The sequence below is a fragment of the Myodes glareolus genome, chromosome 6, assembly GCF_982192425.1.
Source record: "Myodes glareolus chromosome 6, mMyoGla1.1, whole genome shotgun sequence".
Taxonomy (NCBI): domain Eukaryota; kingdom Metazoa; phylum Chordata; class Mammalia; order Rodentia; family Cricetidae; genus Myodes; species Myodes glareolus.
In genome coordinates this window covers 1,182,866-1,207,165 of record NC_142031.1, presented here as the reverse complement: position 1 = coordinate 1,207,165, position 24,300 = coordinate 1,182,866, and the positions used below count along the sequence as shown (strand labels likewise).

General features: G+C 42.3%; 1 protein-coding gene across 7 annotated transcripts in view; it reads left to right on the top strand.

Moving 5' to 3' along the window:
* Gnb1 (G protein subunit beta 1) overlaps positions 1-22,235 on the top strand; it is a 57,251-nt gene extending 35,016 nt beyond the window's left edge. For 2 of the 7 annotated variants that reach the window (XM_085690188.1, XM_085690183.1), the window contains 7 exons: positions 5,930-5,993; positions 8,688-8,850; positions 14,633-14,699; positions 16,518-16,719; positions 18,805-19,021; positions 20,221-20,336; positions 20,527-22,235. In XM_085690188.1, the coding sequence (XP_085546314.1) occupies positions 5,930-5,993; positions 8,688-8,850; positions 14,633-14,699; positions 16,518-16,719; positions 18,805-19,021; positions 20,221-20,327 (820 nt within the window). In that variant the 3' untranslated portion in view covers positions 20,328-20,336; positions 20,527-22,235. Of the gene's footprint in view, positions 1-5,929; positions 5,994-8,687; positions 8,851-14,632; positions 14,700-16,517; positions 16,720-18,804; positions 19,022-20,220; positions 20,352-20,523 lie in introns of all 7 variants that reach the window. The other 5 variants (XM_085690187.1, XM_085690185.1, XM_085690186.1 and 2 more) reach the window with 5 other exon arrangements.
* The last annotated feature ends 2,065 nt before the right edge of the window (positions 22,236-24,300 follow it).

Here is a 24,300-nt window from a genome sequence, read left to right as displayed (position 1 = left end):
AAGCTGCTGTTCATGACTGTCCTTGTTCATTGTGGTAACTGGCAATTTGATTTTGTGCCTGTGTGGACTGGGAAGTTGTCTGAGCAGCTAAGAATTCTTAGAGCACAAGCTTGCAGACCTGAATTTATATTGCTAGCATTACATGTAAAAGTTGGTCCTGGCCAGATACTTGTAACCTCAGTGCTGTAGTGGGGTGGAGTTAGAATGCTTGGGATCACTGACCCTACCTGGGCAGGGGTGGGGTGGGGGTGGGTGGGAACAAAACAACAACAACAACAAAAAAAATTCCAGGTTCAGTGAGAAATTCTACTTTAAAGAAAGGAATTTTGCAGAGAATGAAAGAGCAGGACAAACAACCTTTCTTTGGCTTCTGAGTAGGGATGCACATTGTATGTATATATGTATTATGTATGTATTGTGTGTGTGTATAACTTGTAGTATTTGGGTTTTTTAAAATATTATTTATTTTTATTTTATGTGCATTGGTGTCTTGCCTGGAAGTGGAGTTACACACAGTTATGAACTGCCATGTGGGTTCTGGGAATTGAACCCGGGTCCTCTGGAAGAGCAGTCAGTGTTCTTAACCCCTGAGCCATTTCTCTAGCCCAACTTGTAGTATTTGTAATGCTTTCCCAGTCCTGTAAGGTTTTTATCTCTCTCTCTCTCCGTCCCAAAGCTTGGTGAAGTCTCTTTGGCTGGGTCCTTCTGTGATTGCCACTTTCTGTTCCAGGCAGCCATTTAACTGGTTCCCAGTTTCGTTTTGTTTCTTCTCTTCTCTTCTCTTCTCTTCTCTTCTCTTCTCTTCTCTTCTCTTCTCTTCTCTTCTCTTCTCTTCTCTTCTCTTCTCTCTCTCTCTCTCTCTCTCTCTCTCTCTCTTTTTCTTTCTTTCTCTTTCTTCGAGACAGGGTTTCTCTGTAGCTTTGGAACCTGTCCTGGAACTAGCTCTTGTAGACCAGGCTGGTCTCGAACTCACAGAGATCCACCTGCCTCTGCCTCCTGAGTGCTGGGATTAAAGACATGCACCACCACCACCCAGCTCCAGTTTTTTCTTGAATTTTAAAAAAAAAATAGATACCAGAATTGTCTGAGATTTAGAGCTAGGGATAAAACAGAAAATACCCTGCTGTAAGCACTTCACAGCTGGGCATTGGAGTCTAGATTGATTGTCCTGGCCAGTGTTCTTTAATGCACTCCCCTGGAACTAATAAAGCTTTCTAAAATATTTGGTGTGGTATAAAGTTATTTCCTGCAAAACAAATTTAAATAATAGCAGATATTTCCCTAAATTTGTGTGTTCCGTGTGGCAGGCAGGTATTATAGTACTGAACTACACCCTAGCCCTGATTCTCTCACCTAAAATCTTTACAGGGATATGGGTTTTTTTCTTGAGGGTTTTGGTGGGGTGAGATTCTTTATTATGGTACTAAGATTGATCTCAAAATTGTGTGTTCAAGTCTTCTTCCTGTCTCAGTTCCCTCTGTAACTGGGATTGCAAAGCATGCCTGGCTTCCCCTACTGTTTTGAATGACTTAAAAACTTAAAGCCAGGAGCAAAGCTTGGTGGTACATACCTTTAATGTAGTGCTTGGCAGGAAGAAGCAGAATGATAGTTCAGCGTCATCTTCAGATATATGGTGAGTTTGAGGCTAACCTAGGTACTATGAGACCTTGTCTCAAAAGGTAACATCAGGACTGGAGAGATGACTCAGCAATTAGGAGCACTTAACTATACTTTCAGAGGACCCCAGTTGGGTTCCCAGTGCCCAGCTCAAGTGGCTCACAATCCCATGTAACTCTTAACTCCAGGGGATTTGATCCCTTCTTCTGTCCTCTACAAATACTTGCATATACCCACACAGACATACACAAAACAAAATAAATTTAAAGGCAAAAAAATTAAAGCCAGGTACAGTGAGGCATGCTTGTAATGCCAGCAGATCTGGAGACTGATGCAGGAATACTAACAGTTTGAGTGTTTGCTTGGATCATATGCTTTTGAGATTTTTTAAAAATCTTTTCTTTGTCTCAAAAGGTCTGAAAGCTGAGATATAAAAATTAAAATTCTGAGGGACAAAGGAGTTGTGTTGAGTAACTATCTGAAATTGTTTTTCAAGTCTATCTTGAAGATAGTCCTAAACTATAGTATGATTTAAGTTTTGCTTTTTTGAGACAGATTCTTACTATGTAACTCCGGCTATTCTGGAAATCACTATGTAGACCAGGCTGGCCTCAAAGTCACACATTTGCCTGCCTTTGCCTCCCAAGTGCAGGGAACTAAAGGTATGTGTCACTGTGTTGGGCTTGTATTTGGACTTTTTAAAGGGGAACAGAGTAGAGATAGCTATTATTTTTTTAATGTTAGGCTGGCATGGAAGTCAACTACGTGGCAGAGGGTAAATTTAGAGAAAGGATAAGAAAGCCCAGGTGTTGGGGAAAGCATGCTTAGAACAAAGATTAAAAAGAGAAAAGGAAACAGAAGAGCGAGTGGTTTACAGTGCTGCATAGTTATAGCCATGTAGCACCCCATGTTTTCACTCCTGTCATATGTGTAGTCCTTAGTGCCCTTCTTTCTACACCCACATAGTTAGTGTCCCTGTGTACAGTAGTCAAGAGGTAGAGGGATCAGGAGTTCAAGGCCATTCTCAGTTACACGTGACATTTGAGACCAAGTAGGCAATACAAGGCCCTGTCCCACGGGACAACATAAAAAGCAAGTAAAAACAATTTCAACAGGTTTCATCTAGTTCCATCTAGCTAAGTACAGTATTACTGCAGTCAGTGCTCTACAGTGCCTTCACTTGAGTTTTGTTTTGCTCTTAAAGTTCAGCGCCTCACCCTCAGGGCTTCCTTTAGTTCACACTCACTGTGTTTGACGTGCACAGTAGCTTGTGGACAAGACCTCCATTGTGGACAGCACCAGTTTTGACCACTCCTAGTAAAGACACTCTGCTTCAGCCCTCAGAATAAATGTCATCCTCACAAATGGTTGCATTGGATTTGGACCTTGCCTCTCAACACTGGGCTACTTTTATGATGAATTGGTGAGGAGAGGTGAAGACCTTTGAGTCTCCAAATGGAAAGGAAGACTTGTTTGTTTTTGAACAGGGTCTCTCACTGTCTCTTCTAGGAAGTGTTGTTTGTTCTTAGATTGTTTTCCATGTGAAACACCCTCTGTGTAGTCTGAAAGAACATGACCCCCAAAGAGAGTGGCATTACTAGGAGGTGTTGCCTTCTTGGAGGAAGTGTCACTGTGGGGTGGACTTTGAGGTCTCCTGTGCTCAAGCTTCTCCCAGTGTCACAGTTCACTTCTTGTTGCCTGCAGATAAGATGTAGTCAACACCATGTCTGTCTGCACATGTTCCTGGCCCCCACCGAGATGCTAATAAACTGACCTGGAACTAAGCTGCCACTGCAGTTAATTGTTTTCCTTTATAAGAATTGCTGTGGTCATGATGTTCATTCACATTTTGTGTTTTTTAGTCTTTTTTTTTTTTTAAGATCTTTCTGTATGCTTGGTGGCCAGAAGAGGGCACCAGATCTCATTACCAGTGGCTGTGAGCCACCATGTGGTTGCTAGGAATTGAACTCAGGACCTCTGGAAGAGCAGTCAGTGCTTTTAACCTCTGAATCATCTTTCCAGCTCCTGTTTTTTAGTCTTTTAAACCCAAGGCTATACATTATATCAACAAGCATGGTTTTTGAAAGTATTAGACTTATTGGCATGAAAAACACTTGAGAGTGACTAGCTATTTTAAGCCCCTTCTGTGCACTTAATCCAATTTTTTTATGTAGAAATACTTGGTTATATAATTGTCTGTTTCATTAATGAGCAGAATCATTAGGACGGACTTGGAACCTAGAAGTCTGTCCATACAGTAGTGGTCATCTCAGTGTATTTGCCATGCCATTCTTATCAATTAAAGTGCTCTGCTGGAGGTCAGAATGGGATAGACTTCAGGTAGCACAGTGAATTGTGTTGGTTCCTCCAAGTTACTTGACCTGAGATTAGAATGTGTGTCTTCTTTCACCTTCTGGAGGATCAGCTGACAGCTTAGCATAGTCTTAATTCCTCACTGAATCAGCAATTACTGAGCTCTCTGAAGGTGACCCCTTAACTCGGAGGATGAGCTACTATAGATGTTTCTTAATACCCTTGCTTAGAGCCTCAAAAAGACCAGGCAGAAATAGAGTAGCCGAGGGCCCTTATATTATCCTGTAGAGTTAGGTATGGTGACCAAACATGGGTAGAGGAGGTGGACTTTCAGCACCATAAAAGGGGAGCTAGAGCAGCTTTCAGCCTTGGCTACACAGTATTTTATCTCCGCAAAAGTAAAAGAATCATCTGAAGAGTAAAAGATGCCTTAGTAATCAAGAATTTGCCTTGTATGCTCAGGGCTCCAGAGTTCAGTCCTTAGCACCTCATAAAAAAATTGTGCTGGAGGGCTAAGGTGCAGTTCAATGTTGAAGCACAATTTATTGTGCAGGAAATCTTGGATTAAATTTCTAGAACTGAAAAGAAAAAATTGTAACTAAAACGCAGCAGGCTTCTCTCCTGTGCCCAGTTTAGTTCTGTGATAAATTCTGTGCCTGAGTAGCATGGTACCCGGAATTCCTCTCACCCAGATTGCTTTTTAGATAACTTAGATTTCTTTGCCTGCTAGTCTTGTTTTGTTTTTACAGTATCCTTTCTTAATTCTGCAAATACAGAAAGCAACAGATTCCAAACTTAGCACAGCTGCCCTGAAACAGGACAGAGTTACAAGCGACTCATAATTCATGATAGTTGGTAGTCTCTTTTGCCTGACCATGTACAATTCTGTCATTTGTCATCTTACTACCATGAAGGTGAAGATTCCTTAGTTTTATGGAGACTAGCATTCTAATTTGATCTCAGTCTGGGAAGTTTTATGGTGTTGTGTCTTTGTTTTCCTTGGCTTTTGGGTATAGAATCTGGGCCTCAAACTTATTACACCGTCAAACTTGGCCTTGAACTCTCAGCCACAGTGTCTCCACTTCCCACAATCTTGGATTACGACTTACAATACCATTCCAGTTCATAGGGTGTGTTCCAGTTCGCTTTGTTTTTGTTTTGTTTTCTCAAGACAAGGTTTTTCTGTGTAGGCCTTGCTGTCCTGGAGCTCAGTTTGTAGACTAGGCTGGCCTCAAATTTACAGAGATCCACCTGCCTCTGCCTCCCAAGTGCTGGATTAAAGGTGTGAACCACCACCCCCTGGCTCAGTTTGCTTTCTATTGGTACAAGCAAAAGCAATTTGGGGAAGAGTTTATTTCATTTTGTGATTTTAGTTCTTCATGTGAAAGGAAGTCAGGGCAGAAAACAGAAGACAAGAACTGAAGCAGAGGCCACAAAGGACTAGTTAGCCTACCCCAGAACCACTGCCCACATCAGTTATTAACAGGAAAATGCCTCCTAGACTTACCTATAGACCAATATGATGGAAGCATTTTTTTCAGTCGATGACTCCAGAGTGTATCAGCCCACAAAAAAAAAAAAAAAGAATAAAAACAAACAAGCAACAGGACAGGATGTTTAATGGTTCCGGAGTGGGGAGTATTTAAAACTTTTTCTGTAATCTTTGTATCAGATGGAACAAAACTGTATCCTAAATATTTGGTACTATTTAAGGCTCTGGACTGATCTATGTATCTAATTTAGCTTGGAATTAAAAAGAAACATTGCAGAAATAAGAGTAAAGGTCAGTACCACCTCTCAGGTGATAAGGGAGGAACTGGTAGTCTGACCAGCCAGATGCCTCTAGGACTGAAATGTTATCTGAAAATCATGGTGTCACATTAGTCAAACATTTATATCCTCCATTTCTTATTAAGTGTATTTGATCTTAAGCAAATGTAGTTTTAAAGCTCTAGTTGGATGTCACCAAGATTTGTTTGTTTCCTTTTTCTTTCTTTAGGCTCCTTGTTAGCGCCTCTCAGGATGGAAAACTCATCATCTGGGACAGCTACACCACAAACAAGGTAGACAATGCAAGATTCTTCCCTGGAACACTAACAGTCTGTTCCTGCCAACTCAGAAGTTTTTTCAGTAAGGATGTCTTGAGGGTGGTGGAAGAGCTCATGCTGGTCCCTGTGCTTGGTGCACAGCTGTGCCTTGGTTCCTGTCTTAGCATGTAGATAGGAGCTGGGTGCTTCCTTGTGTGTATAGAAGAGCTATTCCAGCTTTGGCTCAGACTGGGATGTTTCCTGACTTCTAGAATACTGAAATGTAGATTTCATTTAATTAGTTTTGTTTGTTAAACAAGATAATCTTAAACGCTATACTACCACCAATGTATATAAAATAATAAAAATAAATAAAATTTGCGAGGTGGATGTGGCTCACGCCTTTAATCCCAGCACTTAGGTGGCAGAGGCAGGTGGATCTCGGTGAGTTCAAGGCCTACTTGGTTGACAAAGTGAGTTCCAGGACAGCCAGTGCTGTTACACAGAGAAACCCTGCCTTAAAAAAACAAAAACATTTTAGTTGAGGATTGGGAATGTTGCTCGGTGATAGAGTACTTGCCTGTCTAACATAATTCCCTGGGTTTGTTTCCCAGAACCACAGAATATAAGAACAAAATGTAACCTGGCACACTGGTAAGAGTGTGATTCTTGTTACTAAGCAGGCTAAGGTAGAAGGGTCTGGTAAGCCCAGAATTTAGACCCACCCTCGGTAATTTAGCAGGATACCACCAAAAAGGTGGGGAAGGGAGGGAAGAAAAAGTGAAGACAGACGTACTAGGTAGAATGTTTGCCTAATAAGTACAAATCTCTAGATTAAATCTTTAACTTCTCGGATATTAAATTATACTGGGTATGGTGGTGTGTGCTTGTAATTTAGCATTTGAGAAATGAAGACAGGAGGATCACATATTAAATATTGTCCTTATCTACATAGTAAAGTTGAAGCAAGCCTGAACTACGTGAGACCTTCCTCAAGGAAAAAAAAAATGTATTGCCAGCCAGTGGTGACCTCTGCCTTAACTCACACTCCCCTTTAATTCCAGTACTTCAGAGGCAGAGGCAGGAGGATCTCTGTGAGTTTGAGGCCAGCCTGGTCTATAGAGGGAATTCAGAGAAACCTTGTCTCAAAAAACAAAACAAAACAAACAAAAATATTATAAACAAAAAAACAGAACTCACTTAAATGCTGAATTGGTGTAGTGGCCAGTCTGTAATTTCAGCATTTGGAAGACTGACAAGGAATCCCCAAAGCAAGCTGACTAGCTACATTAGTCATGCAGATGCACCGTAGATACAATTGTGAGACCCTGTCTCAAAAAATACGTAGATAATGGGTGGGGAAGAGTTCCAACATTAGCCTCAGCCCTCCATATCCACCTGTACTCTCTCTCTCTCTCTCTCTCTCTCTCTCTCTCTCTCTCTCTCTCTCTCTCTCTCTCTCACTCTCTCTCATACACACACACACACACACCTAAAAATAAGTGCTGGGGCTGGAGAGATAGCTCAGTGGTTAAGACCACTGGGTGCTCTTCCAGAAGACCTGAGTTTGATTCTCAGCACCTCACAACCATCTATAACTCCAGTTCAAAGGGGAATGCAGTGTCCTCTTCTGGCCTTACCAGGCACTGCACTTGCATGCTTAACATGTTTAAACAAATGCTCATACACATAAAATAAAACCTCAAAAATAATTGAATGCTGTCTTCTTCAGTCCAGGTAAGGTAAATAATCTAAAATGGTTGTATTTTCCTAAGAAATACTAGATACATATAAGAAGTTGTTGAAATTCCAACAGCTCTATCTGCAAGATTAATTATGATACCAATGTACAGCTTGGCACTCTGTGTGTGTGTGTGTGTGTGTGAGAGAGAGAGAGAGAGAGAGAGAGAGAGAGAGAGAGAGAGAACGAGAACGAGAACGGATGAATGAGTATGTCATGTCTCCTAAGCTTTCTTCTATTTGCGGTTATCTTACTGCCTCAGCCTCTTTAGTGCTGGGATTAACATACATCACCATGTTTGGCTTTTTTTTTTTTCTTTTTTCTGTGTTTTGTTTTTTAACTCATAGCCATTTTGATAGAATTAAAGGGAGAACTAAGTGCTGGGTGGTGGTGGCACATGCCTTTAATCCCAACACTTGGGAGACAGAGGCAGGTAGATTTTATGAGTTCTGGAACAACCAGGAGTTACTCAAAGAGACCCTGTCTTGAGAAACTAAAAAAGGGTGTGGGGGGAACCCTAAGTAAGTCCTCAAAATTCATAATAACATCCTTCCCTCCTTAAATCATTAAAAATATGAATTTAATTTGCTTTTTTTGTTGGAATGGTCTCTCACTATATGTAGCCCTCAAGCTTGTTATCAGGGCTGGTGATAGAGAGCACTCGACCAGTAGACAAGGCTGAGTTCAATGATCAGAACCAATAAGAAAACAAACATATGACCTTGTTCTTCTTCCCTTGCCTTCTGTGTGCTAGACTTACTGGTGTGGGCCTTCACACCTATCCACTAGTTAATTTTTTAGTCTATTTTATTTTTTGAGAAAGTCTCACTATGTAGTTGTTGCTGGCCTGGAACTCAGTGTGTAGATCAGGCTGACCTCACACTCAGAGCCCCACCTACTTTACCTCTTTATGCTGGGATTAAAGACACCACACCCAGCTGTCGTTATATTTCCTTGGACTTAATAGTGTTGCCTGTGTTGTTCCTTAGGTCCATGCCATCCCTCTGCGCTCCTCCTGGGTCATGACCTGTGCATATGCTCCTTCTGGGAATTACGTGGCCTGTGGGGGCCTGGATAACATCTGCTCCATTTACAATCTTAAAACCCGTGAAGGGAATGTGCGTGTGAGTCGTGAGCTGGCGGGACACACAGGTACACGTCTCATCTCAACTTTCCAGTAACATGTTCCTTTGATTTGTTGATTGTGTTTCAAGTAAAAGTTGTGCCAAGGGTCAGAAATTTTCTAGAAGTGAAGCCAAACTGGGTTTAACCTGTAAGAAACTTGTAGATTGGGTACTTAAGCCATTTCTGAACTCCCAGCTACTGTGTTCTCTTTGCACAGTTGGCAGCCACCATTCTTGTTGATCAGCACGTCGGCAGTCTGTCCTTAACATGTGTTCATGTGCACAGGCTCCCTGTTGTGAACTGACTGGTGCTCTTTTAGAGGAGACGGAAGAAAATCTTTGGTCCATTCAGGTCTTTAGAATGTGGCCAGCATTAAAATGTTGGGTGCATACTGTTTTGCCCCGAATTAGTTTGCACTGCATTCAGAACATATTGCATTTCCAAAGAAGAGGCCCCATCATAGTATGTTTTTCTGTGGCTGTAATTTCTGTCCTCAAAAGTCTTACTGCTTCGTGTGTTAAAGACAATGCACCACCTGGTGACACGTTACAATCTTCTACATTTGTATTTTCTATGCCTTGATGAGGAAAGGTATTAAAATAATTATGGGAGTACTTACTCCTTTTAATTTGGTCTTTTTTAAAAACATAGTGTTTTATGTATAGTTGATAATTTGTTGTATCTTCCTAAATCATTGGTCCATTTATTATGATCAGTACCCACTCTCATATAATACTCTGCTATGAATCCACTTTTTTTTTCCTTGTTGATTATTTTTCTAGTAAATTGTCTTTTACACAGCTTGTTTTTTTTCTTTTTCTTTTTTTGGAGGTTTCTCTATAGCTTTTGGAGCCTGTCCTGGAACTAGCTCTTGTAGACCAGGCTGGCCTCAAACTCACAGAGATCCCCTTCCTCTGCCTCCTGAATGCTGGGATTAAAGGCGTGCGCCACCACTGCCCAGCAAGTCTTGGTTTTAATTCCGTTTAAAGTCTCTGCCTTTAGGAGCTGGGAATATAGCATGCTTAGTTACAATACATAAAGCCCCTAGATTTAATCTTCATCACAATATTAAACCAAGTCTAGTGGTACATCCTCTTAATCTGAGCATTTAGAAGCTGGAAACTGAAATCAGAAATTCAAGGTCATCCTTTACTATATTAGCAAGTTTGAAACTAGTCTGAACTACCTGAGAGGCTATTTTTTTTAAAAAACAAAAGCAAATGGTTGGAGGAAGCCCGCTACCTTGTAAATATAGTTAAGTTCTTTTTTGTTGTTGCTGCTTTTTTGTTTGTTTTTTGAGACTGGCTTTCTCTGTGTAGTCTTTGTTGTCTTGGAACTCACTCTGTAGACCAGGCTGGCCCTGAACTCACAGAGGTTCACCTGTCTCCACCTCCTCTGAGATTAAAGGCGTGTGCCACCAATGCCAGCAGTAAGTTCATATTTTATACATAGTTTCTCCTTGACCTATGATGGGGCTATGTCCAGAAATCCCTTGAATGTTTAAAATGCCAGCCTTTGAACTATGTTGACTGTGTCTAGCCTGCCATATATTCTCATCCTCATTTTATGTAGATCAGGTGTTGGCCTGGAATTTACAGAGATCTTCCTGTCTCTGCCTCCTGAGTGCCGGCACTAAAGGTGTGGACCCCTGTGCCAGGCCCATGTATGGACACTCCAGGCTTCCTGTCTACCATTCTCACAGGCCTGACTGAGAATTTCAGTTCATTGCTGTTACCCAGCATCTTGGGAAGATCATATTGATCACTTATTGATAAGTCAGAGAAAGAATAACATTCTTCACTAAATCCTGGTTTCTATTGATGTACAATAGAAAAATCCTAAGTGTTACTCTGTGGATATGGTTTGAGTTGATGCTATACTTAAGGCTGGTACTCTCTCCCTCTGTTTTTGTTCTTTTCCTTTTTTTCCTGCCTTCTTTTGTGTTACTCTCTGTAACTGTTACTCTCAGACTGGTTCTAGCCTCTGCATCCTTTTCCTTCTGTCCCCTTAGTCCTGTAATCACAAGTGTGCACTGCCATGCCTGGGTATAGGGTTCTGTTTAAGGAGTTGTACAGTCGTCTTACATCCACTCAGGCATGGGCATCATCTCTAGTACTGTGCATTCCTCCCTGAGTAATGTGTTTTCTTCTGGTTTTCTGTCAGCCTAAAAGCCGTTCCTTACTTAGCATGGCTTATAGAGTGCTCATATCCTTGGAAAAATGCTTCATATTCCTTCATGGAGCCTAAAGCTGTGAATTATGCCGGTCCCTGTATGTGCTGTTTTTCTTGTATAGTCATGTTTGTTCAGTGAATTTCAAGTTACAAATTAGATCTAAGAGATTAACAACAGTAACTTTAAGAAGATAGCACAATTACAGCAGTACAATATAATAAATACTATTTGAGTTTTAAGGGTTTTTTAATTTTTGTTTTTGTCTAATGACACTGAAGAGTAAGTTTAAATTTGTTGTTGTTTCTGGGATTTTCTGAGCAATATTTTGTTTATGTGCATGGGATCACCATGCACATGGAGATCCAGGATAATTCTATGGAGTCAGTTCTCTCCTATCTCTACGTGAGTCCTGAAGACCAAACTCACGTGTCACTGCAGGTTCCTTTACCCACCGATCTACTTACGACCTCCGTGTGGGTTCGTGTGTGTATTCATGCGTGTATGGAATTAAGAGGACAGCTAGTGGGGAGGTTGTTTCTTTTCCCTCATGTAGATTCTGCAACTTGAACTCAGCACCTGTGCACGCTGACCTGTCTTGCTGGCCCTTGACTTTTATTCCTGAAGGATATGTTTGCTGGACATACAGAATTCTGGGATGACTTTGAACTCATTTTTTGTGGGTGGTTTTGCCTGTGTGAATGTTCGTGCACCTCATGCATGGCTGGTGCCCACCAAAGCCAGAAAGAGGGTATTTAATCTCTCCTGGAACTGGAGTTACAGGTAGTTATGAGCTGTTGTGTTGGTGCTAGGATTTGAACTTGAGTTCCCTGGAAAATCAGTCACTGCTCTTAACCACTGAGTCTTTTTTTGTGCCTCCAACATTAAAACCGAAACAAAAAAAAATGCATTAAAGGTGTAATTTTGATTTTAAGCAGGTTGATTGTGATATGCCTGGATATGTGACATTCATTGTGTTTTGGCTTTTGGTACCCATAAATTTTGTTTTTTGCTAAATTGGTAGAATTTGAGCCATGTCTTCATTTTCCTGGTGTCTATGGCTGTAAGGGGTAAGTTTCTTCCTTTTCCATTTCCACCTGTGTTTTGTTTCTATTCAGGTAAGTTCAGTTGATTTGGTCAACAATAGACAACAGCTTGTCTTCCTGTCAGCCTAGTAATGGCCAGCATATGAGGGAACTCACCTGAGAGTAGATGCAAGAATGAAAACCATGCTGGTGAGGCATGGAAGGATGGTCTAGATAAACTTGGTGTTAAACGGTCTCCTCGATTTGAGAATCTTCCCTACACACACATAGAGGTTTTCTGTCTTGTTATTTATAACAAGGTTATTTCTTGTGTTTCTGAATAATTATAAAAGCTAACTGTAAAATGTCGCTTGTGGCATCTGATCTTATGTCTTTGTGGCCCTTTTCCCTCGAGTATAAAGGACAGTTGGCCTTCTTAGTGAAGTAAGTTTGAGTTATGGCTTTGACATTTTAACTGTCATAACAACTCTGGATTCCATTGTGTTCCTCTGAAATTTTTGGTTTCATCAAGAAACACATACATAACAGCACAACTCTTGTCTGTCCTCCTGTCACTTAGTGTCTGTGTGGGTTTGCTGCTGCCCTGCCTGTGTGCTTTTGCTCTTTATGGTTAGAGCACCTGGGTGTGTAACTCAGGACTCACTGGAGGCTGCTTTAGCTCTTCTCAGTGATGTGTGCACATTCTAGTTGAGTCCTTGGTGACTGTCCAGCAGCAAGGAGTCAGACCATTGACAGTCAATTGAGGAGCATTTTTGGTAGTCATTGGTGCCTCCTGTTGCTCCCAGGCAGGAGCTTCCTCTGTAGCGTATGCCCCCCAGGCTTCAAAACCTCACTGAATGTAGAGGCTTTCTTAGAGGATAAGGAAATCCTAGAAATGGATCCATTGGGTTCATTGTAGTGGAACATTCAGTATTACTATCTTATTTATGTTACTATTTTTTAAATTTACCGGTAGAATACATATTCTAAATTATTTTATTGAAAACAATTAGCCATGCATGGTTGCACACACCTTTATTCCCATCACTCAGGAGTCAGAAGCAGACAGATCTCTGAGTTGGAGATCAGCCTGGTCTACAGAGTGAGTTCCAGAACAGCCAGGGTTACAAAAGGAAACCTTGTCTCAAAAAAATAAATAATTCCCAGCACTTGGGAAGCAGAGACAGACGGATCTCAGTGAGTTCAAGGCCAGCCTGGTCTACAAAATAAGTTCTAGGACAGCCATGACTGTCTCATAAAACCAAATAAATGAATGAACAATTATGAACGCGTGTGCATGTACATATACAGACACAGATAAATAGCAATATATATATGAAAATTTATTGCCTGAATACTATTTTCGAGGAGACTGGAACTAAGGCACAGATTGACCTCCATGCTAATCCCTAGGGACTCATGGAGAGTGAGTGGAAAACAAGACTCAAAGCGACCTCTTTTTGATAAGTATAGTATCCTTGGCTGGAATATTCTGGTCAAGAGGACTGCAAATTGCGCTTCTGATGAAACATGATGTTGCCCTTCAATATTGGAAGCTGGTAGAGTGAGTGGCTAAAACCCTATCTGGATATAATTTCTTCATCTAATGAGAAATTAGATATTTTACATTATTTATAAACTCAGTGATCCCCCTGCCCCCGACAGGTACTAGTTACCTTAGATAATAGAAAAGATTGTGTCTCCCTGTAAAATGTGGTCTGTGGAAATTGATGACTTATTTCTGTTTCCATCTTTTGGTGTCCCTCTCCCACTTGCTTGTCATCATCACAGACTGGAGCAAAGCCCAGGTGCTTGCTCCTCGGCTTCCCTCCATGTCATTCCAGCAGGCACCTGTACACAGACTACATATCTGGGAAGTTCTCAGTGATTCCTATTGGATAACTTTATGTAACCATTTATAATTTGTTCTTTTGTTTGGCAGATTTCACCATTCCTCTCTTGTGAACTAAGTGGCTTTCAGATACACTTACTTTCAGTGACCTACTTTTTTCATCTCTCTCAGTTTTTATTGTAATTTGAGACAGGGTCTCAACTGTCCCCTACTCCATCCACAGCTTTCAAGAAATCTTTCCAGTGAGTGTCAGCAGAAAATAGAAACATAGCTTTCCACATAAGCTCCATGTCATAGCTTTTGAGAAAGTGAGCCCAGTAACCTTCCCATGGGTATTTACAGTGTTCTTGCCATGGAGCTGCCTGTTCTGCCTTCTCTTCCTGTTCCTCTTGGTTGATTTGTTAACCCTTTCTTCCCTGATTCCATTACTGTCTTTCTTCCCACTGGGCTCTGAGCTCCTTCATGTCCCAACTGGCAAACAAATGAGTATAAAAGGAAAAGGAATACCTGCCTTAAAATAGAAAGTCAGATCCAAGAATTGATGGGTATGGCTTACTCCTTTGTGCTGTGCAGGGAATGGATCTGTCTGAGGTATTGTCTCATGGTCCTGGCTTTGGTTCTCTGTAGCTGTAGTTAGTGCTCCTGTCACAACCAAAACAGAAGTTCTGAGTATTTCCATTACCATGGTTTTTACATTGAGAAGATCATAAGATTGGGGCTTGCTAGTCTATCTAGTCTTCATTTGGGTCTGCTCTTTTCCAGGTTATCTATCCTGTTGTCGGTTCCTGGATGACAATCAGATAGTCACCAGCTCTGGAGACACCACATGGTGAGTACCTGGCAAGGCAGAGAATAAGGCCTGAGATTCCCTGTTCTTGCTCACACTATTAGGGTGAGACTTTGGGGAGATAGTTCTCATGACTATTTAAGACTATCTTGATCCAGGCAGTGGTGGTGCATGTCTTAGAGACAGGTGGGTGGATCTCTTGAGTTCAAGGACAGCTTGCTCTGTAGACTGAGTTTCAGGACAGCAAAGGCTACACAAAGAAACCCTGTTTCAAAAAAAAAACAAAACAAAAAAGACTATCTTGAATTTGCTTATGGCTGGTGATTAAAAACAAAGTTGCTATTCATTGTACTGTGTATAGGTATACAAAGTTTAGTTTTGAACAGAGAACTAAAATATGGATATTTAGATTATAGTCATATATGAAGCACCTGCTTTTCTTTCCTTTTCTTCGTTCATCTTTACTCACATATACGATGTTTTAGAGGCCTTTGGCCTCTGTTCCACTGTGAAGCCAGCTCAGTACATTGTGAGCATGAGTGCAGCTTTCAAACAGCAGCTCTGCCAGACTCTGTCTCAGAACGTTTGTTCACTAGTAGGTAGAAGCACAGTCAAGTGATTTCCCTTTGTTAAATAACAAGATGACAGATAGTTATTTTAAGAGTAATTTTAGTCTTAAGCTACCCTTGTGGGTTTTGCTGGTCATTGGAAACATTCCTGGATATATCAACAGCAATAATTTAAATAGCTGTGATTTATTAGAGTGGCTTACAAGCCTGCTGGTCCAGCAATAGCTGTGTCTCTTGATGAAAATGACCAAGAATCTGGTAGTTGTGAAGCTGGATATCTCAGCTGGTCTTCTGTCTACAATGGAAACCTGGAATATATCTTAACATCAATAAAGGAATGCATCAAAAGCCAAACAGATAAGCTCGCCAGTGAGAGTGAAGACTCTGTCCTTTTATGTGAGCTCCCACCAGAAGGTGTAGCCCAGATTTAGGGTGGGTGTTCCCACTTCAAGTGAGCTAGTCAAGAAAATTCTTAACAAATATGCCTAGCTGCTTGGGCTTAGCTGATCTAAATGTAGTCAGGTTGACAGTGAAGATTAGTCATAACATATTTCTTATGGTGATCATTTTCTTGGTTTGAATGTATGCAGCTTTTGTGTTCCCTGCTTCTTTGTTCCTGTGTCCCTCCTGCCTAGAAAAGATAGCCTGTATTGATTATATTGAAATTGACTGATTGGATTTTTGTTGTTAGGCTGATCCAGGCTTTCTGGTAAGGTTGACAAGAACTGGCAGCTCAGCATGCTGTTGCTTATGCAGGTTGCAGTAAGAAGCAGCATATGGCTGTCACTTTTAGAGCCAACTCTTGCTTTATGTAGTCCTGTCAGGCAGACCCTTGCAATACCATGTTCATGCCTTGTTATCCCTAAGGAAGGGGAATTCTGGCAACCCAGTTCCTCTGAGCCATAGATTTAACTAACAATTCCTCCTTAGTGTCTAGGAAGGTGGGAAATGGGGGTACAGAGGGAGTGATATATTAGAAAAGGCTCTTCCCTTTCAGGCCTTAGTACTTGTGCTGCCCCCACAAACTGCCCATGAAAGGTACGTGATAAAACCTCACATGACCTGCTATGAAAGGACAACCTCCCCTTTGCTGGTGTGAGGTGACCTGAAACAAGCCCATATGTGCCTCCATGTAGTTGTTTCTTTCCTCAATAAATCTTATTACAGAAGTGAATGTATCTTCACATTGGCATAGAGGTCATGTGTGATCCTGAGTAGTATGAAGGAGATTGCTTTAGGTGGCTGTGGTCCCAGATGTGTGCTCATACCTTGTTATTTGCTCCTGCTCCAGTGCCCTGTGGGACATTGAGACTGGCCAGCAGACAACGACATTTACTGGACACACTGGAGATGTCATGAGTCTGTCTCTCGCTCCTGACACCAGACTGTTTGTCTCTGGTGCTTGTGATGCTTCAGCCAAGCTCTGGGATGTCCGAGAAGGGATGTGTCGGCAGACCTTTACAGGACATGAGTCTGACATCAATGCCATATGTGTGAGTTTAAATTATATCTGTATTATATCTTACTTTTTAAAGTTATTATTATTAAACGTTTAATTTTTAGCTAGACAGTGGTGCTGCATGTCTTTAATCCCAGCACTCAGAGGCAGAGACAGGCAGATCTCCATGAGTTCAAGGCCAGCCTGGTCTACAGAGTGAGTTCCAGGACAGTTCCAAAGCTACAAAGAAACCCTGTCTCAAAAAAACAAAAAGCACTTATTTTTAGGGGCTAGAGAAGATAGACTCTTAGTTACTTTTCTGTTGTCTTGGTATAGACCGTGATCAAGGTACCTTAAAGAAAAAAGCATTTAGTGAAGACTTACTGTTTGAGAGGGTGAGTCCGTGGCCATCATGTGGGGACTGTGGCAGTATGCAGGCAAGCATGATGTTGGAGAAGTAGCTGAGAGCTTGTATCCTGATACAACCATGAAACAAGGAGGGAAGGAGAGAGCTAACTGAGAATGGCTTGGGCTTTTGAAACCTGGAATTGTCAACAATGGTCACACCTTTTAATCCTTCACAAACAGTTCCACCAGTGACCCAAACACAAAAGCTTGTGGGGACCATTCTCATTCAAACCATCACAGATGTCTTAAAAGCAGTTAAGAATGCTGGCTACTCTTTGGAGGATCTGGTTTAATTCCTAGCACCCACATGGATAGAACTCACAAGGATCTGTAACTTAATACCCAAGGGATTTGTACCCATATGTTGTAAGCAAAACACCTGTACACATGAAAATAAATACATAATTTAAAAATAAATATTTTTAAATGTATGTATATGTGTATGTCTGTATGTGGTTACGTGCATTTATGAGTACAGGTACTCAGAGAGTCCAGACACAAGGGCGTTGGGTGCACCAGAGCTAGAGTTAGGCCATTAGGAGCCACATGTTGTGGGTACTAAGGAACCAACCAAACTTGGGTCCTCAGTAAGTGTAGTAAGTGCTCTTAACTGCTGAGCTGTCTCTCTAGTCTTTTCCTTTTTAAAAACATTTTTTAGGGTTTTTTGTTTTGTTTTGTTTATGTTTTCCTCTTTTTTGGTTTTTCGGGGCAGTATTTTTTGTGTGTGTGTTTTATCTCCTGCTGTCCTGGAACTTGGTTTGTAGACTAGGCTGGTCTCAAACTCACAGAGATCTCCTGCCTCTGCCTCCCTGAGTGCTAGGATTAAAGGTGTGCACCACCTTCGCCCAGTTAATTGTTTATTTTTTTAAATTTTTTATTGTTTTGAGACAAAGTCTGGTAATACAGCACAGGCTGACCTGGAACTCAAAGTCCGTCCGTTTTCTCTACTTCTCCTCTCCCCCCAACACTGAGATCACAGGCCTTTGCTACCACACCGGCTTATTGTGTTCTTTACAAATACAACCAGAGTCACAGACCAAATTGCAGCACTGACTTGATCTTTAGAGGCCAGCTGAATTCTGTGCTCTCCATTTGTTTCAGACATTGAAGAGGCTGCTAGGTGCTAGCTCTGCTTCTTTCCCTAGATTGGCCAGTAGTTTAGAACTGAATACATCAGTGTATCCTCTGCTAGCCAGGGCCATGACAGATTTAAAGCCTGCTTTTTTGCTGTAGCATCTCCTTAAGGGATGAGTCTGATTGGCTGGATCAGGATTCTGTTTCTTTCTTCACAAGTCTCTTGTGACAACTAGTGTCCAGGGAATAGAAGCCCTATAGCGGTGGCTCATTCTCCTGCCTTTTCTGTACTGAAGTCTTCCTGGTGACAGTGACAGCCCATGAGGACTGTGTCAGAACTCCCCTAGTGCATGCCCCATTCACTCTTTCATGCCATCCATGTTCTTGCTGCAGCTTCAACTTGTTTTCCTTTCCGCAGCAATCATGCCAGTAATTGCATTAACGTCAGTTCTTATTGAGTTATTTATCTTTTTGTCAGTGTATGGGCTAGAACTTGATATGTACTTTAGGTTGACCGTGAATTCACTGTGTTCCTGGTACCCTAATGATTATAATGCCACATTCCGTGGTTGATTACAGACAGGAGCGACTGTACTTTTTCCCACCCCAACCCTCCCCTCAATGTTTGCATATGTCTTGATTTGCCTTCTCTTCCTAGTTCTTTCCCAATGGCAATGCCTTTGCCACTGGCTCAGACGATGCTACGTGCAGGCTGTTTGACCTCCGTGCAGACCAGGAGCTCATGACCTACTCCCATGACAACATTATCTGCGGAATCACATCTGTTTCCTTCTCCAAGAGTGGCCGCCTCCTCCTTGCTGGGTACGACGACTTCAACTGCAATGTCTGGGATGCACTCAAAGCTGACAGAGCAGGTCAGTAGCCACGTGGCCTTTCTGTGTTCTTGGACATTGATTTGATCCCCATACACACACACATTTGTTGGTTTGTTGTTTGGTGTTTTGAGACAGGGCTTCTCTGTGTAGCCCTGGCTGTTGTGGTACTCACTCTTACAGCACTTGAGGCAGAGGCGAGTGGATCTCTGAGTTCCAGGACACCCTGGTCTACACAGATTCTGGTCCTTGGCATTACAGACCAGGGAGGCTGACACTGAACTGCAGAGACTCTCTAGCCCTTATGCGTAGTTGGTACATCATTAGCTGCAGAAATTGAAAGTTACTTCTGAAGCTTCAAACCCTTCTGTGGGGGAAGTGAATGTATTGGCAATAGTGTGCTATGTGATAGCTCCAATATATCAGCTTTAGTTCTGTATACTCATGTGGTCAATTGCTTTGAGGTTAGGTTTTTAGATTTTTTTAAGATTTTTTTTTTTTATACATTTGCGTGTTTTGCCTACATATACCACATGGATGCCTAGTACCTGCAGAGGTTGAAAATGAGGTTGGAGGCCAGCGTAGTGTACAGAGCAAGTCATGGTCTCCAAAGCTACACAAAGAAACCCTGTCTGAGGGGCGGGTGGGGGAAATGGAACCCTGGAACTGGAGTTACAGGTAGTTGTGAGCCACCATGGTGGTGCTGGGACCCAAACTCAGGTTCTTGGCAACAGTAGCAAGTGTTCTTAGCCACTAAGACATGGGTAGATTCTTAACTGTAGTTTGTACTCTGTGATTTTGTTTGGTTCTTTGAGACAGGGTTTCTTTGTGTAGCCCTGGCTGCCCTGGGTCCTAGCTCTGTAGACCAAGCTGGCCTTGGACTCAGAGATCCACCTCCTAGTGCAGAGATAAAGGAGTTGCCACCACCTCCAGACTCTCTGATTTTAAGCTTCTGTGAGAGTGTACCGAAGTTATTACAAGAGGGTCTGGGTTTCTTACTCTGCATTTGTGTACATATGCATGCCACCGTGTTAGAAAAGAGCATGTTGTGGTTGGTTGTTCTCTGAACAGATTTGGCTATTTACCTAAGGATAATTTCCACTTGGACAAAACTTTATTCCTCTGTGGTGTCCTTGCCTTGCTCTCTTAAGTGCTGGCCGTAGCAGTCTTGGAGTGTTGTCTGTCAAAATGAGCCATCCTGTTCTTGTCATAACATCATATGTTTCTGATTATATTTCCAGGTGTTTTAGCTGGACATGACAACCGTGTCAGCTGCTTGGGGGTGACTGATGATGGCATGGCTGTGGCAACAGGGTCCTGGGACAGCTTCCTCAAGATCTGGAACTAAAGCCAGTAGGTAATGTAGTTACCTGTAAGTGTAGCTAAACATATTTCTCAGGGGATGAAGTTTCCATGCATGGGTTGCAGATTAACAAAGATATGTTGTTGATCTGGTATTTTAGTGATGACCCATGGCTCAGAGAGGGCAGTGGGAAGAGGTCAGATTTTTTTTCTTATGCACTGACCCCAAGCTCTGTTCACAGCAGCAGGTGGATGCCATGGTGACTGGAAGACCATTCCAACCTTGGAGCGTTACAGCGATAGCATATCCTATCCAACCATACTAACGTGGACACCCACACCTCCCCTCAGAACTTCAAAAGGGCAAGATCTTTTTTCCTTCACTTATTGCTGAAACCAAGAGCACAACTCCCATTAAGAGAAGGATCTCTGTGCTGTAAACTAAAACAAATTGTGCATTCCTTTCGGGGCCATTGTCTTTGTTTTCTTCTTTTGTCTTGGGTAAATTTTAAAAGGAAATACTACAATAAAAATGTTAACCAGAAGGTAACCCTGAGTGTGATTGTGAGACAGACACGCCTCTTTACTAGTTCATTTGCATTTTAGATCAGTGATCCTGTTCTGTGGCATTCTGTAATTGTTGCTAAATATGAGTTATTTGTAGCAGGACTTTGGAAGCATCATTCACATTTCTTTCTTAAATATATTCCTTTATGTTCTGTAATCAAGAAAACCAGAGCCCATGGTAGCCTCTGATTTGTCAGGGATTAGTTTTGTCCCTGGCTGTTTTTTTTTTTTTTTTAAATCTCATGTCATAGATGAATGTTTCGTACAAACACGGCATAGTGGAAGAAAAACATTCAGAAGCAAAGTAGCCAAACACATGATGTGACGGCCACAAATGCTTTATTGGAATCCTTCCCCTTTGCTCAGCAGTGAACTTACTCCCAGCACCCTTCCCTCCTGACTTGTCCTCCTCACTGTCTAGTTTCTTCACTTACCTTGGGTTTCCTGTGAAGTTGGAGGGAAGTTTGTAGTCATGTGACACTAGCCGTCCTGCCCCTGCTGTCAGAGACTTGTTCTCCAGAGAGGTGCCTGTCCTGTGCTTGGATAGTCAGTTGGTTATTTGTGTATGAAACCATGTACAAATCAATGTTTTGAAAATAATGATCTCAGACTTTCTAAGTTAAATTTTAAACAATTTGATTGTTTGCCATATTGGGTGGGTTTACTCTTAGAATCGCATGCTGTAGAAATGCTCTAAAGTGCATATAGGACTCAGTCCTTAGATGTTCTTTTTTCTTTTAAGAAATAACCTCTTCAAGTTGTACAAGTGGCGGCTTTGTCCATTACTGTTGCTATTCTGCACACATATTGGAAGCAGCAAGCGCTTTACACGCTTGAGTAGTGGGATAAGTCACTGTTTTCTTTACTTTAAAAAACAAAACAAGCAGTCCTGTTGGGAATGATTGCTGTTGGATTCAGGAGGGGAGAGGGAAAGCCGCTCTGCTGCCTCTTTGCCACTTCCTGGAAGCCTGCCTCCATGGAACAGCCTTTTGCATCTGAGGCGACAATTTTCCACCATGCAGATCCTCGTGGTTATCATCTCAAGCCATGTTCAGCAGCAGCGTTTGGACAGCAGTGTTCTGTGGGCCCTCCCCTCCCCTGTTCCCTGCACCCCTCATAGCAGTAGTGGCTTCGCCATCCTGTTTTCTGCAGCGTCCTGTACAAAACTGTGCTGTGACTGTGCGGTAGGCCTGGACCTGGCAAAGAGAACACAGCGAAGCCCCTTCTCTTCCTACCAAACAACTCTGTAGAGCTCTCTGCACCCTGTACCCTTTTCACCTTTTGTATTTAATTTTAAAGTCAGTGTACTGCAAGGAGGCTGGATGCAAGATAGATACTATATTAAACTGTACTGTTATTTAAGATGTAATAAAGCAGTTTGACATGAGGGACTCTGGCGTGATGGTTATTTGAGGATCAGTTTTAGTGTGTGGAGGTAGCCACATGCCCCAACTGCTTACTGAACAATTACATAACATCATGGCTGAGTATGGTACTACATACCTGTAATCAACGCTCAGGAGACAGAGGCAGGTAGCTGTCTGTAACTTTAGTTCAATGGATCTAACACCTCACACAGGTATCATAGGCAAAACCCCAATGCAGTAAAATAAAAATAAATTTTAAGCAGATCTTTTAGAGGAATAGATAATTTTATCTATTCCTCTAAATTTATTAATTATTATTAATTAATCTATTAATTTATCTAATAATAGATAATTTTCATCCTCAGATGCCCTATGTACTAATTGGGCCAAGCTCCCTTTGATTGGAGGTGGTAAGGAAATCAGTCCACTTGGAGTCGGTGGTGCCCCCTTCAGAAGAGACTACCCTAATGTTGCAAGCTGTGTAGTGTGATTGGCGGGCTGAGCAGATGCATTTGCTTAGCGTAATACTCCCCAATCTCCCTGAAGTAAATCTGTTCTTCACAGGCAAATCCTTTGCAGGCCGTTACCTACCCCCATCCTCACTGAGTACAGAGCACTTGAAGTTCTTTCTGAGCTAGAGCGAAATACTGGTGAGGTTGACCATACTCCTAACACTGCCTTCTTTCTGTCTTTGAGAATTCGTATCTTAACCTGTTTCTACCCTGATCTCTAGCAGGCCTAGTGGAACCAGGGCAGTTCTGTCTCCACCTCAGAGGACTGGAGGTTGGCTGCTTCTCAGTCAGCTTCAAGAATACTGCCCACTTTAAACATGTGGACAGCAGTACTGGCCAAATAGCATACAAAGAAAGACCTGAGGCACAGGCCTTTTCTGACCAGGTAGAATGCTCAGGTTTTCATAGCTTGCATTCACCACTAGATACTACTCATGCCTTCAAGTGTGCCTGGAGGTCCCAGGCTGCCCTGTGTGTGGTCACCTGGCCTGCTGCCTGTGATGGGGGGTACACCTATTCAAAGGCACATAGGCAGCCAAGAGGTTGCTGCATCTTATTCCCACTTTGATGTGTCCCTCCATTTGCCTTCAGCATAATTATTCCTCCGTGGCAGTAGAATTCCAATTGTGTTGGCCTGTAAATGGAGCCACCTTATTTGTCACATAAAGGCTGGGAGCCTGGCCAAGGTCCAGGAAACTGAACAGGCCTGTGACCAGTCTGCTCACGCCACTGTCAACTTTGCCCCTTCATGCTCAGTGCAGCCTGCCCACCACCACAAGTGTTCTGTAGACTACTCCCTACCACTTGAGATCCCAGAGTTCTAGCAGCCAGTCACCTCTGCCTCTCGCTCTCGTCGCAGGATGATTTTGGCCAAGTTATTTGTCCCCAGATTCCCCATGTGAGAACAAGTGAGTAGCCTGGCAGGGATTCTGTGAGAACAAAGTTTCTGGTGTGTGATTCCAGCTGGTGACCGTGCAGCCCAGGCTCCTGAACTCACTGTTCCTGAGTACCCTAAGCACTAGGTCCTCAGTCTCTACGTGCCATACCAAAAAGAAGGTGCCTGGCTGCTGCCCCTTTCTTAAACACGGATCAGGCTGTAGAAGGGTAGTGTCCACTCAACCCACTCTATAAGGAGACTGTTAAGTGGGCTGTTGTGAACACTAGCCCCTGATGATGGCAGCAGTATTGGTCTTTGCCTATGCCAGGTGTTCACTAGTGGATGATGGATAAGGTAACTGGCATCCCATGACACTAAACTCTCCTCCATAATAGACTCTTTTCTGGCTACCTGTCACCTACCTTTTGGATAGTGGATAGCCCTCATTAAACTTTATCACACCCTGATCAGATGAGACTAACTTACCCCTTTAAACCTGTGCCTGAGCTTGCCTGACAAACATTCTATCACACCTGTGACAGTGACAGCCCAGCTCTCGTCACAGGCCTACTTAATACCTTACCTACTTCCTTACTTCCTCACATCCTACTTAATCTACCCCTCCCCGTTCTTCCTTTCCCTTACCATTTATCCCTAAGAAGACTAAAATCCAGGTGTTGGAGGCCTGAAGCAACA